Source organism: Lycorma delicatula, chromosome 7, assembly GCF_047948215.1.
Source record: "Lycorma delicatula isolate Av1 chromosome 7, ASM4794821v1, whole genome shotgun sequence".
In the NCBI taxonomy this organism is placed as follows: Eukaryota; Metazoa; Arthropoda; class Insecta; order Hemiptera; family Fulgoridae; genus Lycorma; species Lycorma delicatula.
The window spans coordinates 31,588,109-31,605,331 of NC_134461.1; the positions used below are offsets into that span (position 1 = coordinate 31,588,109).

Consider the following 17,223-nt stretch of genomic DNA (forward strand, 5'->3'; position numbering starts at 1 on the left):
ACAACAGAAATAACATTTTAAAATATATAATTAAATTTTTTTTAAATTACATAGATGTTTGCATAAATTGAAAAATAAATGTTCACTTACAAAATTTTTAATTATAAATAGATGTTAACATTTTAATTATCTACTATATAATTACGTTAGTGTAATTAAGTTTTGCAAATAGTAATTAAATAAATACATTTTATGAAAATAAACATAATTGAATTTTTAATATATCAATATTTCTAGCATAAAACAATATTAATAATACGTGTTAATTAACTAAGCTTATTTGAAAAATTAATTAAATAAAAATAAATTATTAATAAATACACAAATTAAAAAAACCGATAAATTTTGTTTAAATTCATCTGAATAAATTTGAAATCACACGTAATTTTTTACAAAAATATTTAACAGATTATAGATTACATCAAACTCGAAACTAATAAATTAAAATAAAAAGACAAATATCACTCATTATAATCAGGATATAAAGTAACAGGATTAGCCAGAGAATAGCAAATTACGAGACGTTATCTTTAAAGTAAAAACAGTTTCATTGTAAAAAAATCTATGCTGAAAATGTTATAAGTATTTTTTATTTCTTTTGAACTACATAACATATTACTTCTCTATTTAATCACCACCTGAATTAAGACATTTATCGTAACGATACACCAGCTTCAACATACCTTCATCGTATTCTTCTGCCGCCAGTCTAAAAGCCTACTGATAAACAGCATTTTTAAGTTCATCGTCACCCGCAAATTGCTTACCACTCAAAAATTCTTTCAATTTCCAAAATAAATGGTAATCAGAAAGAGCTAAGTCCGGAATATATGGTGGTTGGTCATAAATTTCCCATCCAAATGTTCAATGTCACAACAAAGCAGTAGTTTAAAGTAGTTGTTTGTCGGCGTTTTTCGCCCACAAACAACAAAAAAAAAGAAAACGTAGTTTAAAGAATTTTTGAGTGTGTAGGTGCGATTTTGAAAAACATTTCTTTTGCAAATATTGTTATTTTTTAATTGTTAACAAATGTACATAATAAAAATATGACCTTAGTTAGGCGAGATTTCGAGATATTAAGGATGACCTCGCTCTAAAGCCTCACCGCCTTGACCTTTTAAGTTGAAAATTTAACGGAGTCAATGCCCCATATATAGAAGTAATCTGAACAAGTTTGGTCAAAATCGGTCCGGCAGATCTGGAGATATAGGTGATTTAGAGGTCGAAAACGAACACACATACGAACATTAACATCCGGAAAATTTACATCCGGGTTTTGGGTTTCTTAGGTGTCAAAACGTCAAGATCCCGTAAAAACTGCATACGCCCAAATTGGATCGATTAAATGCTTTCCCTTCTAGAGCTGTAGTTCTGCTATAATGCTATCTAGATGAGAAAGTAAAAATGATCCTTTTACAGAAATAAAAAATCAATTCAGACAACCGATAGGCACTTTTGATTAAAAATTTAGATAACTTTAAAATTAGAGAAAAAAATTTAAAAAAAAAATCATGGTAAGGTTAAAAGTAATAATTTTTAAATAGTTCTAATTAAATATAAATAAAAACAAAAATAAATAAAAGTTATGTTAAGAAAGAAATGAAAAGAAGGATATCAATAAGAAATCGTAACAAATCGATCGAATTTTAACACAACAGGTATACATTTTTAACGTTAAAAAAATGAACAAATAATAAATTACAGATCGAAATAAATATTTTACTTACCACTTCAGGTATTTCCGGTACATTAGTAACACTACGACCTTCGGCAGAACGTCTCTTGCTGGTTTCTAACTGAGACAATGCTTCTTTAAACCCCAATTCATCACCAACGCTGAAACCTACAACATAAATAAAAATATTACAAATCATAATGAAAAAATTACATACGCAATTATTATCTATGTAAATTTCCAGAAATTAAATATTAGACTGTTTCTTCCAATTTTATAAATATCGGGTCACTTAAAAAGGACTTCATAACTTTAAAGCATATAAAGGTTTATTTAAAGATAACTTATAGATTCTAATTTCATTGAGAATTGAGATCTCATTTCATAGCAAAACACATGAATTTTTAACTCACGGAGTTCATTAGTACCGAATTCAGCCACCAGTGTTGTTAAAAATGGATACATTTACTGGTATGAAATGTGTCGTTGTGTGTTTTGGTTTCACGATTTGCACTCAGCAACTGCAGTTTAACGTCATTTTCGTAGAGAGTACGGCAGAGCTCCTCCTAGTAAGCATACAATTTACTCTTGGCACCAAACCTTCGTTGAGACAGGTTGTTCTGCTAAACATAAAAAATAACCAGGAAGCCCACGCCTCCCTGAAGCTGCTGTGGAACAAATCGTAGCCCGAAGAAATCAACTAGACGTGCGTCACGTGAAACTTTCTTTCTCCTGTTTAGCCTCCGGTAATTACCTTTCAGATAATACTTCAGAGGATGAATGAGGATGATATGTAATGAGTGTAAATGAAGTGTAGTCTTGTACTGTCTCAGTTCGATCATTCCTGAGACGTGTGGTTAATTGAAACCCAACCACCAAAGAACGCCAGTATCCACGATTTAGTATTCAAATTCGTGTAAAAATAACTGACTTTACTAGAACTTGAACGCTGGAACTCTCGACTTCCAAATCAGCTGATTTGGGAAGACGCGTTCACCACTAGACCAACCCGGTGGGTCACGTCACGTGAGACTGGCATTCCACAAATGACTATTTGGCACGTATTACGTAAACGATTGCACTCGAAGCCATACAAATTAATCAAGGTTCAACACATTACAGATGACAACAAGGTTGCTTGGCTGTAGTTTCGTGTGTAAATGATGGATAGAACTGGAGACAACGATACATTTTTAAACAATGTAATATTTAACGATAAGTGAACATTTCACATCAGCAGCAAGTTAAACACACATAACTGCCGAAGATGGGGTAGGGAAAACTCTCATGAAACTTTGCAGCAAATTCGTGATAGTCCTAAGGTCAATGTTCCATGTGCCCTAAGCAAAAGGAAAATGTACTTCTTCCAGGAGGCAACCGTAAACGGTATCTTTTAACTGGATTTCTAGATTTTCAATTCAATCTTTTTTCTGGATATCTGCATTTTGGCCTCAAAATTTCTATTTCATTAAACGATGATGATCAAGATGGATGTCATTAATACCGGCAAGACGGGGTACCACCACCTCACTACCGCCTAGAAATCGGAAATTTCCTTGATACTCGATTCCTAGGTCGGTGGATCGATCGTCAAGGTCCAATTGCACGGCCACCTCGCTTCCCAGATTTGACCCGGCTAGATTTTTCCTTGTGGGGTTTCATTAAAGATTAAGTTTATGTTCATATTTTTCTGCTAATCTTGTTGAGCTAAGACTTCGAGTTAACGCCGCAGCTGCAGAGGTAACGCCCGATTTGCTGGCTATAGTCTGGAATAAAATCGACTTCAGGTCGCATTACAAATGGAAGCTATGTCGAACCAAAGTGAATGTTGGGTGACCAACTTAATGTGTTTTCTACAAAATGAGACTTCAACCGAATCGGTAAGTTATCTCAATAAATTTTTATATGCTTTTAAATTTGGGAAATCCTTTTTAAATCACCCGTTACTTCAAATATTAATGGTACGAACTCAAGAGGTAAAAACAGATACATAAAAAAAAAATTATTTACGTTTACAGCTTACGAGTCAAGAATAATTTTTATATATACATTAAATGTTTTTTATTTGTTATCATCGTATTTATTTCAGTTCATAAAAATTAAATGTATTTTGAAAGTGAGAATATATCATGCTGGAGTTTCTATCTATCAAATGAAGGAAATTTTTATGATAGACGTAAAAAAACAACAAAAAAAAGTGAAAGGAAAAAATAACTAATATTACAGTTTTATGTTTATAATCTTGAACATTTATAAGATTTTTTTTAGTAAATATACTAGTATATTTACCTTTTTAATAGTGTAAAAAAAATAATAAAAATTTTTAACCATTTTATCCTAGAGTAAAGAAATAAGAAAAGTAATAATCAGTTCCATAAAATGATAAAAAACTCTTTTGAAATCTGAATGTAAATTTATTACTGAAATACACGTATTTAAAAAAAAATAAAATAAAATAACAATGTAAATTAAAAATTACTTATGATATTTGGAATAACTAAACTGTTTATACAAATAAAAATTACAATTATGGCATATCAACAAAGAGAGGAACCCCTGTTCTCTGATTTAATTTCATTCATTGATCAAATTTTATACAATTTTTAACGATAATAATATTACAAAGATTTTTAAAAATTTTCTTTATATCTCTTAGTCATACATTAATCACATTATTATTATCATACATTGTATGAGTTTAATTAGTAAATTAATTTGGATTTAAAAGCCCGCATAGCCGTTTTACAGATTGCAATTTTTTACATGCGCACCCTTAATCTCCACTCTTAATTTACCCCCGTACGGAGTGATATTTGCAAAAGTGATGGTAGAATATTATATTGTCACCCGACCTTAGTAACTATGCAAAATTTTATCAATCGGCAATATCAGGAAGTATGTTAAATTATTACACCTGCACCCTAAAAGTAATGGTTGATTATTGTACTTTTTTCCTTTTTAGCCTTCGGGATCACCGTAAGGTATTACTTCAGAGGATAAATGAGAATGATATGTATGAAAGTAAATAAAGTATGGTCTTGTACAGTCTCAGGTTGACCACTCCTGAGATGTGTGGTTAATTAAAACCACCAAGAACACCGGTATCCACGATCTAGTATTCATATCCATATAAAAGTAACTTGAATCTTAGAACTCTCGACTTCGAAATCAGCTGATTTGCTATGTTAACCACTAGAACAGCCCGATGAATTAAACATAAAAAAAATTGAAAAAACATTGAGTGTTAAAATAAAGCAAGTAAAAAGACATTTATGGAAATAAAAATAAGTGAAATGAAAATAATTAAAACAAAATTGTTAAACATATTAAAACACTTTAGAGAAATACGCATAAATAATTACAAAAAAAGGAGATTAGTAATAATATACAAAGTGATTTGATAGTAGAAAGAAGCGCAAAAGACCTTTCATCCGGCGGTCCTGGGTTCAAATCCCGGTCAGGCGCGGCATTTTTCATATTCTAAAAAATTCCATTCGGCTAAATGACCTAAGCAGTTGATGCCCGAAATTCAATAATTTGGGATCCGATTTGGGAAAGCAAAAACGTTCTTATAAAAACATGTCTGGAAACGCTTTCTTTTCAATTTATATCAATATTATATTATATTAAATTATAACAATTTATTTTCAATTTAATTTACTAGATGAAATATTTCATCTGATTTCTAATCCAGCGGTAAAATTTTTTGGATCTAAAGTTAGTATTTTTGGATCTGAAAATAGAAAAAAACAGGTTTCAAAACTATAAATCTAGTAGGTTTCAAAAAATACTTGCCCAAAAAATTATCGATCAAACCTTTTTATTAGGTTAGCTGTAATTTTTTTCTGCTGTAAATTAAATAGACAATAACTTTCTTTCTCTTTTTCTGTTTAGCCTCTGGAACCACCGTAAGGTAATACCTTCAAAGGAGATATGTATGAATGTAAATGAAGTATAGTCTTATACAGTCTTAGGTTGATTACTCCTGAGATGTGTGATTAATTGAAACCCAACCATCAAAAAACACCGGTATCCACGATCTAGTTTTTAAATCCCTACAAAAGTAACTGTCTTTACTAGGATTTGTACCTTAGAACTCTTGACTTCAAAATCAGCTGATTTGCGATGTCGAGTAACCATTAGACCAGACCGGTGGGCTAAACAATTAATATTATGTAAGTTACTTCAATTAAATTGCCAATAATCTTCTTCTTTTTTTTTGCCAGTATTGTCATTTTTATTTACAAGCAGTCCCAATTAACCGAAATTGTAAGTAAATTTGATTACAATAAACTGACATGAAAATATTAATAAAATTGACATATTAGTTGTCATAGATTACCAATAAATAAACAAAAAATTTAAAGAAATTGTAAAGATTTAATTCTGAAAAAAATATCTAAATAAAACCAATAGAAAACAAACAAACCTTAATTCCAGATAAAATAAACCAAAATGAAAACTACAATTTTAAACAAAATAAAAATCTTCTTCATAATGGTAAAAAATTGCTGATAAAAATTTAATTATTTATCTTATAATTCAGAAAACAAAATACAGGATTAAGTTTGATAAAATGAAGAATTACATTAATAACTTAAAACTCAAAAAAAAAAAAAAAAAAGGCTGGCAAAGTATTGTGTGACTTTCCTGACTATTAATTCTACCCTACTAAACGACATTTGTATGCATGTCTGTGTGTGTGTGTTCCCCTTAGCTTAGCATCGGAATATACCGATCACTAGCGGAAAACCCCGATTCGTTAATACATATCTCGTGCTGGTCAGGTATATACTTATTATTATATATCAATATACTGTATATATAGCTACATATATACAAAATATATCTCGATATATATCGAAGTTTTTGGAAAATTTAGTACTTTTGAACCGGATCCGAATATTCAGACGAAAATTAAAATTTCTAGAAAACGGTCGGTCCTAGAGCTCTGAAAAATTTTTTCGACCCCCTTGAATGGTATCTTATCTGCTCTTAGTGGTACCCATCAGATGATAATATTTCGAAGTACCCCCGGGGCGCCTTTCGGAAATTTGGGAGGGGGTTCGATGGGGTGCCACCGTAATATCTCGGCAAACGCTCGTCCGATTTTCACGATTCAAACGGCTTATGTATCAGCAGGTTGAGCGCTAACTGTTTAACGCATCGATACACTCTTGATCGACCGGATCTTGGTTATCCCGAAATTAAATCGTTTAGCCCTGTTTTGATTCCACTCATCTACCGTAAAACGTATCGATCTGATCTTTCGCTAAATACGCTCAAACCTGTGCGCTAGCGCAGCTGTGGAGTATAAACTTATAAAGACTAAAAAGTAAAAAAAAATATATAAAAAAAACTTTTAAAAACCACTCTTATATTACATACACTAAAAGGTAGAAAATAAAAATATATAAAAAACAAATTTAAACACCATTCTTATATTAGACGCACTAAAATGAAAAAAATTATTTTAGGACGGTATCTTAGAATGGATTTGACAATAAGCTTCGATAGTGATATGTAAGATTATGTAAAAGTCATAGTTTCAAATTAAAAATTTGATGTTTTTGCCAATTTTATGATGAATTGCCTGTGATGAATGAGTGGGATGCAAACAATTTCTAGAGTTAAATTTCTAATTTAACTTTCGTTATATCAATTTTCATCACTCAAAAAAAATATTTTTACACAAGAAGTAATCAATTTTGGACACCTAGTAATCTCATTCCTAGACGCCGTCCGGCAGGGCAACCTGCCCAGAGGCCCTATCTGCGGAGACGTGCTGAAAGCACGCCCTGCAGCTAGTAAAAATTAAAAGAGTTAGAGCCTAAAAAAAAAAACAAAAACTGAATATTTTTGAAAACAGAAGGATTTTTAGAGGTGGGGAATATATTTTAAGGGAACTTTTTCTGAAAATATTCATATTCAAATTAAGCTTAACAAATTTGCTTAAGTAAAGTTTTCTTTAAATCTAAAACTCCCTTCAGTAAAGGCTAGAATAAAATTTTACAAAACCTTTTCTATATTTTAGGTTCGGGGTTTTCTATAATTTAAAAAAAAATTGTAGAAATTTCTTGATAGATCTATATAAGAAGTATAAATTTACAAAAGATTTTTGAAAACTATTTAAACCGAAGGTAGTTAAAACAAAAAATATATATTCTATTTTAAGAAATGAGGGTTGAGTAAAAAAACTTTTTGGATTTTTATATACTCTTATTCATTGTAGGTAACAATTTCCTTTAATAAAGTTCTCTCTTAAATCTGAATAAAATTGATTTTATAAATTATGATTTTATATTTCTATAAAATCCTGTACTATAATTCTAAAGAATATATAAATAGAATACAGAATATATAGAATATATATATATATATTCTAGGTACATTTTTACAATTATTATAAAACCATCGTACACACTCTGTGGGAATTGAAAAAAAGATAATAAATAGTACGATAAATGACTCATTTAAAGAAATATTTCAGAAAAATTCAAAAAAATTATAGAAATAATATAAAAAAATTTGAAGAAATTTATATTTTAGATACAGAAGGTTTTTTTGTCTAAATGAATTAGTTAAACCCTAAAACGTAATGATTTGTAAAAACACCTAAACCCAATTTTTGATATGATCACCGTACTTTCCCCTTTAATATACTTGTAAAAAATAATAATAAGTAAAAACTAATTTTTTAATTATTTGTAGTAAATTTTACGTTTAAATTAAAATATATCATATTTTGTATGAATCTCATATGTATATATATATATATATATATATACATATAAGATTTATGTATTTCTTATTTATCTTATTTATTTCTTATTTATCAGGGAAAAACCTGAGTATGAGGCAATAAAGTAAGATATTAAAATTATGTAATAGGTTGCTACAGAAAATCATCTTTCTTATAATAAATTTCAAAATTCATTATATAATTATGTTTGAAGTAGGAATAAACTGTCGCTTTAAAAAAAATACATTATAATAAATGATAATCTACGTATAAAAAAGTGAAAATAACTCTCACTAATTTATTTATTCATTAATAAAATTATTCTACGATCCCCAATCATACAGAATGAAGATTTCGATATATCTCCTTAATATTTAAGCCCTCAGACTAAGAGATATTTTTTTTTTTAAATATGGGTTTAAAAAATTAAAAAATCTGGAGATTGAATGAGTAAATAATACTAATTATTCTATCTCACTACCATAGCTGCTGATTCAAAAGGACTTCACAACTTAAAAAAGCAAATAAAATTTATTGAGATAACTTTTACAGATTAGTTTGAGGACTCATTTTAGAGCAAAAAAAGTTAAGTTTTGACTCACCTAGTTAATTAGTACCGAATTTGACCACCAGCGCTGTCACCAGTGATGTTAAAAATTAATATATTTACGCAGTGGCAACTCGCGTATAGGTACTGTGGAACTGCAATACCTCTATTTCCACTTGATATCATCGAAACATTTAATAAAATGAGTCCTTTTTTCTTTAATTCTTTCTTTATACGTGTACAATCCTTAAGCTTAATGTCAGTAGCCATCCCCCAGTTTATGAAAAAGATACAAAAATCTTTGTATGGAACTGTGCGCTTCACAGTTCCAGCGGCGTGGTATTTGGCTGTTGTGTACATGCACACGTAGGAATCTGCACGCGAGGCTGAGAGAGTACTGTCGCTCCCGCAGTTCCGATCCTGGCGTACTAGGTGAAGGTAGTTAGTTGTTTTTTTAATCCGCGTATGTATGAAACGCTCCTTGTTTGTTCCCTTTTCTAGTTTAGTCAGTGGAAGGAATATGAAAGTGGTTTACTTGTTTTTTCAATAGTGATCAGAAAATGGCGAAAAGCAAGGACTCTTTGATTGCCAAATCTGTCCAAAAATACGCTGGAAGGACGAGAGAGGAGGTAATTAGTAAAAACTAATTTTTTTCTGTGTACAAATAAATTTAAATTAAGCAACATTGGACTATAGTCCAATGTTGTATTATCTAACAAAATATTATCTGTATTAGCATTTTATTATTTTTTTGGTTAAACCGAATATGGGGTTTAAGAACAATTTACTTAAAAACCGTGTACCAAATTCTTGAATATGATAAAGTGTAGGGTTAAATTATTATCCTGCTTCTAGCTATTCTATTTGATTCATCTTTTTTCGGTTCTTTTACTTTACAGAAAACTTTAACCATGGCCTTGAAAAGCCCCAGAAAAAACTTTCTGGAGCAGCACCTTTAGCTACGAGCCGCCACTGCATTTACGGGTGAGGAACGTGCTCGCTGTGTGTTTTGGTTGACGATTTTCAGTCAGAAACTGCAGTAGGTTTCATTAAAGATTGGGTTTATGTACCATCTTTGTTGTATTAACGCCATAACTGCATAGGTAACGCCCGTCTACTAGTTGGCTACAGTTTGAGATGAAATCTACAGGTGGGATGTATGTCCCATTACAAATGGAAACCACATCGAACCAAACTGAATGCCGAGTGACAAACTTCATTTGTTTTTCTATGAAATGAGACTTCAACTGTAAGTTATCTCAATAAATTTTTGTATGCTTTGTGAGGTCCTTTTTGAATCATCCTATAAAGAGACATCGTCTTTTCTTTTGTTCTTGATAACCGAAAACATTATTAAACCAACTGTTACAAAATTTTAACTACAGCTTTCTTATCTTCCGGAATGTTTACCATAGTACAAACATCATCAATCTCACCTCTATATAAATCATAAATAAAAAAATAAAAAAATATAAATTAGTAACCAAGAACTTCTTTTCTAAATTAAATGTCGTTATCTATCTCAATATCAACTTCTTCAGAATGTTATTATGTATTTAACTAAATTTAATGTCATTCTGTATAAAAAATCAATATATAACTCGTATTGCTATGGTAATATAATTAAAAACAAATGAATTTGATAATAAAATTAAAGGGAATGATGATTATTTACAGTTTAACAAAGTTTTGATGGTTTGAGGAATATTGAATTTCGAAATCAATATAGATTTCTTCAGAACGTTATTATGTGTTTTACTAAATTTAATATAATTGTCTAATCTGGAAAATATCCACTCAAAATTATCCTCACGCAAGCAAAGTAACACTAAATTTTTGTATACTGAAATAAGAAATTCGATCAGGGTTAACCATAAACATAATCGTCATACATTGACTTTCAATTTTGTATTAATATTTTTATAACGCCTAGGTCGGTGAAGTTACAGCTCACTTTACTAGCTACATCTTATCGATTCAACTACCTTTTTCAAGATATTCCCCTTGTATTATATATTACGCTAACAACCACGCTTTTTCAAAACAGAAATTTGTCTCCGAATTTATTTTCAAAATTAGTGATTCTTTTTTTTACAAAAATGATTATGTAAGAAAAAGAATGAGTTTATGTATATGGTACTCTATGGACAATTCCACCTTCAAATCTATGCAAAAAATTAAATCAAAACACATTCTGTCAAACTTAACCTTTCATTCGATCATTTTTCTACTACTTACAGTTTCTATTATATTTCAATTCAAATATTTCAATTTTAAATAATTCAATACTTTTATATTTCATTTCTAAGATATTTTTTCTACATACAACTCTATGGCTAAATATATATTTATGTTAAGCTAATGTTGTTTGCAAACCATTTATATAATACATCTTAACGAAAGAGATACGATGAACAAAATGTATCACAACTTTGAATAGTATTCTTAATAGTGTTTCGTATCTTACTGAATTCATCCTGCAGAATTCGTTGTAGGATAAAAACAATATGTCTCACATTAAAATAGAATTCCTATAGAAAAAAATAGAATCGACCAAGTAACCCATATCGTTAATCAATTTATTTTCAATCAAAAACACAGGATGAAAGGCCGAGACCCTATCACTCGGCCACGGAGTCCCATGACCCATGCCCCACGGAGTCCGGCTCATTGACTATACTTGACCGGTATATTAAAATTAGATTTAAATTGGTTGAGTCGTACTTCTACCAGATCTATCAGATGTAACTGATGAACTTCGCTGATTCTTGTACAACAGGGAGAATTTTTATACGTATTTCAAATTTTATTTTGAAACATATTGTATACGAGCATCATTTTGAAGTTATTATTAATGATTTCGAACTGCTTGATGTCTTATGACAAGAAGGGTATTAAATTAACTTTATGCAATAATAACTTGTTATTTGAAAATTAAATTAATCTCACTCTTTAATAGTTAATGTAATCTGAGACTTCTGAAGTCTGAATATTTTTAGAATAGTTGCTATGGAATTTTGATGCGCTCCTATAAAAAACAAGAATGCTAATCGAAAAACTGTTTGCGCATAAAATCACATTTTTATTCAAGATTCTTAAACATAATAATTCATAAAAACATAATTTTTGTTTATTTAATAAAATAAATTTGAAGATACGGAAGGTGTAAAAAAAACCTTGTTTTAATGATTATAGAGTTAGCGTCGCCACCTCTCAGGTCAAGTTGTCATACTTGCCAGAGGCCCCCCGTCGATACACATATTCAAATATATATTATAAAAATATATGAAATTAACAATATATTATTATATTGTCACCCGACTTACGTCGCTGTGTAAACTTTCACTATTGTATGACCTCGGGAAATAAGTTTAATTAAGGGTATAAGATCTGATGACACGGTTGAACCATTTTAAGTTAAAGAAAGAAAAAACAAAGGTAAAGAAAAGCAGGTAAAAAGAAGAGACATTGTTGATGTTGGGTTGTAAGAAAATACGTTCAACATTAATATTATAATATATTCATATTTTGATGATAATTCATATATCATATAATTCATATATTGATAATATTATTCAAATTTTGATGAGCATACTTTAGTAAAAATAAAAGTTAGAAAATTGTGAACAGTTATCAAACATAGGCGACAAAGTAGAACCTGTTATTAGACTTTAATTGTATAATCATATGAGATTATACAAATTATTGAACTCCAATAAATTTAACATTTTACTGCAACTTAACCGTCCTGTATATCTTTGACGAATTTTAATAATAGGCTTTGAATGATCTATATTGAAGTAATTTTTTTACTTGTGTTAAGTAAAGGAAGTATTGTGATCTCGAAAAATTTCGGTTTTCAGATTTTAACGGAAATATCCATTTTTTACCATCCCTGAATCCATTTTGACTAGTTTCAGCGTGACTTCTGAACGTATATATCTCGCATAACTCAAAAACGATTAGCTGTAGAATGTTGAAATTTTGGATTTACAACTGTTGTAACATCTAGTTGTGCATCTTTCCTTTTGATTGCAATCCACTGACCAAAAGTGTCCAAAATCCAAAACATTTGGATTTTTGATTTTATCTTAGCTGCAGTAATAAGTCCTTATTGAGAGCTTTTCAACGATGTATCATAAGCGGTATTTATTTTCTCTGATTCCAGAGTTATAGCCAAATACAATTTTAATTAATGAAATATCTGGATCTTACAAGGGGAAGGCCTATCGGATCGAATCCGACTTCATCTCCTTTTTTTAACTTTTTTTTTTTAATTTAAATATATTTATTAATTAATTAATTAGCCTCTGATTGTAAAATTATTTTTACAATAAATAATATTCAATAATAACAATAAAAAAAAATATGAAAAAATATCAGAAGTTATTAATGAAATAAAATTTTACTTTTTATTTTTAAAAAATGTGTACCTATAAGTAATATTAGGCGTACAAGCAAGTTATGTGGTGTCCACATCAATTTTTTTCTGATTATATTTTAATGTTATTGATGTGTACTTATTTTTTTTATTGTTACTTCACGTCACATATAATAAAACTTAACGATTTCATTATCTTGAATTATTTTAACTATTTTATTACAGAATTTTATGATAATTACACATTAAAAGGTAAAACAGCACAATACTATACAATACAATACTATTTGTTACCCTTGACGTAACAGGTAAGCTACAGTAGTGGGCTAATTGTGTTGTATTTGATGTGTATAGTACATTTTGTAACCATTATCATATTCTACAACTCTAATAATTTGTATTTATAGCACTACAGTGTTTATAGTGTGATAGCTACAGTAGTTAAAATACTTATTTACGAGTGTAAGCTCTACTGTGTAAAATAAATAACTAAACACTAAAAAGTACATTCAGATCTATAAAAACAATTAGTCACTTTTAATTTTTTCATATCTTAGTACTGAAATAATAAAATATATCTTTTTAATATTTTTATGAAAAAATAAATAATAATAAAATAATAATATTTTTATGGATAAAATGTTTTAATTATCATAAAACTTTCATATTCTAAGGAAAGCCGCTTTACTAACTGGAAAGATAAGTACTGTTCGTTATATACGACACGCAATTAACTATTCATAAAATGTAAAAAAAGGATGTACATGAGAAAATTATTTTCCTGCAAATGAGTATACGTGCAAATTACTTCGTTATTATATTAATTATTATTATGTAATTTATATTATTATTCCTCCTCTATGAATCATGAGACCTTGCCGTTGGTGAGGGGGCTTGAGTGCTCAGGGATACAGAGTAGCTGGACCGAAGGTGCAACCATATCGGAGAGGTATCTGTTGAGAGCCAGACTAAGGAATGATTCCTGAAAGAGGGCAGCAGCTCTTTCAGTAGTTGTTAGGGGCGTGAGTCAGGACGACTTAAACGGCCGTATCAACATCACTCAGTCCTCTGAGTACTGCGCAGCTGAAAGCAATGGAAAACTACAGCTGCTTTTTTTCCAAGAAAATGTGGCTCTGCATTTTCACATATACAATAATGGAGGCGCCTTCCTTGGTAAAATATTCCGGAGGTAAAATAGTCCCCCGTTCGGATCTCCGGGTGGGGACTACTAAGGAAGGGGTCACCAGAAAATTAAAAAATAACATTCTACGAGTCGGAGCGTGGAATGTTAGAAGCTTAAAAAAGGTTGGTAGGCTAGAGAATTTAAAAAGGGAAATGGATAGGGTAAACGTGGATATAGTAGGAATTAGTGAGGTTCGGTGGGAAGAGGAAGGCGACTTTTGGTCGGGTGACTTTAATTAACTCAGCGTCAAATAATGGGCAGGCAGGAGTAGGTTTCGTGATGAACAAGAAAATAGGGAGGAGAGTGGAGTATTTCAAGACGCATAGCGATAGAGTCATTGTAATAAGGATAAATTCAAAACCTAAACCGACAACGATTGTTAACGTCTATATGCCTACAAGCGCCCATGATGATGATGAGGTAGAATGTGTATACGAAGAGATTGATGAAGCAATTAAACACGTAAAAGGAGATGAAAATTTAATAATAGTTGGAGATTGGAATGCAAGCATTGGAAAAGGCAAGGAAGGAAATATAGTGGGTGAATACGGGCTGGGCAAAAGGAATGAAAGAGGGGACCGACTTATAGAGTTTTGCACGAAGTATAATTTAGTAATTGCCAACACCCAATTTAAAAATCATAATAGAAGAATATACACTTGGAAAAAGCCAGGCGATACTGGAAGGTATCAGATAGATTATATCATGGTTAAGCAAAGATTTAGAAATCAACTCGTTGACTGCAAAACTTACCCTGGAGCAGACATTGATAGCGACCATAATTTGGTGATAATGAAATGTAGATTGGGGCTTAAAAACCTGAAGAAAAGGTGTCAGATGAATCGGTGGAATTTAGAGAAGCTTGCGGAAGAGGAGGTAAAGAAGATTTTTGAGGAGGACATCGCTAGAGGTCTGAGTAAAAAAGATAAGATAGAAAATGTAGAAGAAGAATGGGAGAATGTTAAAAAGGAAATTCTTAAATCAGCAGAAGCGAACTTAGGCGGAATAAAGAGAACTGGTAGAAAACCTTGGGTTTCAGACGATATATTGCAGCTGATGGATGAACGTAGAAAATATAAGAATGCTAGTGATGAAGAAAGTAAAAGGAACTATCGGCAATTAAGAAATGCTATAAACAGGAAGTGCAAACTGGCGAAAGAAGAGTGGATTAAAGAAAAGTGTTCAGAAGTGGAAAGAGAAATGAACATTGGTAAAATAGACGGAGCATACAGGAAAGTTAAGGAAAATTTTGGGGTACATAAATTAAAATCTAATAATGTGTTAAACAAAGATGGTACACCTATATATAATACGAAAGTTAAAGTCGATAGATGGGTGGAATATATTGAAGAGTTATACGGAGGAAATGAATTAGAAAATGGTTTTATAGAGGAAGAAGAGGAAGTTGAGGAGGATGAAATGGGAGAAACAATACTGAGATCTGAATTTAAGAGAGCATTAAAAGATTTAAATGGCAGAAAGGCTCCTGGAATAGACGGAATACCTGTAGAATTACTGCGCAGTGCAGGGGAGGAGGCGATTGATAGATTATACAAACTGGTGTGTAATATTTATGAAAAAGGGGAATTTCCGTCAGACTTCAAAAAAAGTGTTATAGTAATGATACCAAAGAAATCAGGGGCAGATAAATGTGAAGAATACAGAACAATTAGTTTAACTAGTCATGCATCAAAAATCTTAACTAGAATTCTATACAGAAGAATTGAGAGGAGAGTGGAGGAAGTGTTAGGAGAAGACCAATTTGGTTTCAGGAAAAGTATAGGGACACGGGAAGCAATTTTAGGCCTCAGATTAATAGTAGAAGGAAGATTAAAGAAAAACAAACCAACATACTTGGCGTTTATAGACCTAGAAAAGGCATTCGATAACGTAGACTGGAATAAAATGTTCAGCATTTTAAAAAAATTAGGGTTCAAATACAGAGATAGAAGAACAATTGCTAACATGTACAGGAACCAAACAGCAACAGTAGCAATTGAAGAACATAAGAAAGAAGCCATAATAAGAAAGGGAGTCCGACAAGGATGTTCTCTATGTCCGTTACTTTTTAATCTTTACATGGAACTAGCAGTTAATGATGTTAAAGAACAATTTAGATTCGGAGTAACAGTACAAGGTGAAAAGATAAAGATGCTACGATTTGCTGATGATATAGTAATTCTAGCCGAGAATAAAAAGGATTTAGAAGAAACAATGAACGGCATAGATGAAGTCCTACGCAAGAACTATTGCATGAAAATAAACAAGAACAAAACAAAAGTAATGAAATGTAGTAGAAATAACAAAGATGGACCACTGAATGTGAAAATAGGAGGAGAAAAGATTATGGAGGTAGAAGAATTTTGTTATTTGGGAAGTAGAATTACTAAAGATGGACGAAGCAGGAGCGATATAAAATGCCGAATAGCACAAGCTAAACGAGCCTTCAGTAAGAAATATAAGCTGTTTACATCAAAAATTAATTTAAATGTCAGGAAAAGATTTTTGAAAGTGTATGTTTGGAGTGTCGCTTTATATGGAAGTGAAACTTGGACAATCGGAGTATCTGAGAAGAAAAGGTTAGAAGCTTTTGAAATGTGGTGCTATAGGAGAATGTTAAAAATCAGATGGGTGGATAAAGTGACAAATGAGGAGGTATTGCGGCAAATAGATGAAGAAAGAACCATCTGGAAAA

General features: G+C 30.7%; 1 protein-coding gene across 1 annotated transcript in view; it reads right to left on the minus strand.

Annotated features, from left to right (window-relative positions):
* mtg (mind the gap) overlaps nucleotides 1–17,223 on the minus strand; it is a 350,491-nt gene that overhangs the window by 108,283 nt on the left and 224,985 nt on the right. The window contains exon 3 of the mRNA XM_075370917.1: nucleotides 1,728–1,843. Coding sequence (XP_075227032.1) covers nucleotides 1,728–1,843 — 116 coding nt within the window. The remainder of the gene's footprint in view (nucleotides 1–1,727; nucleotides 1,844–17,223) is intronic.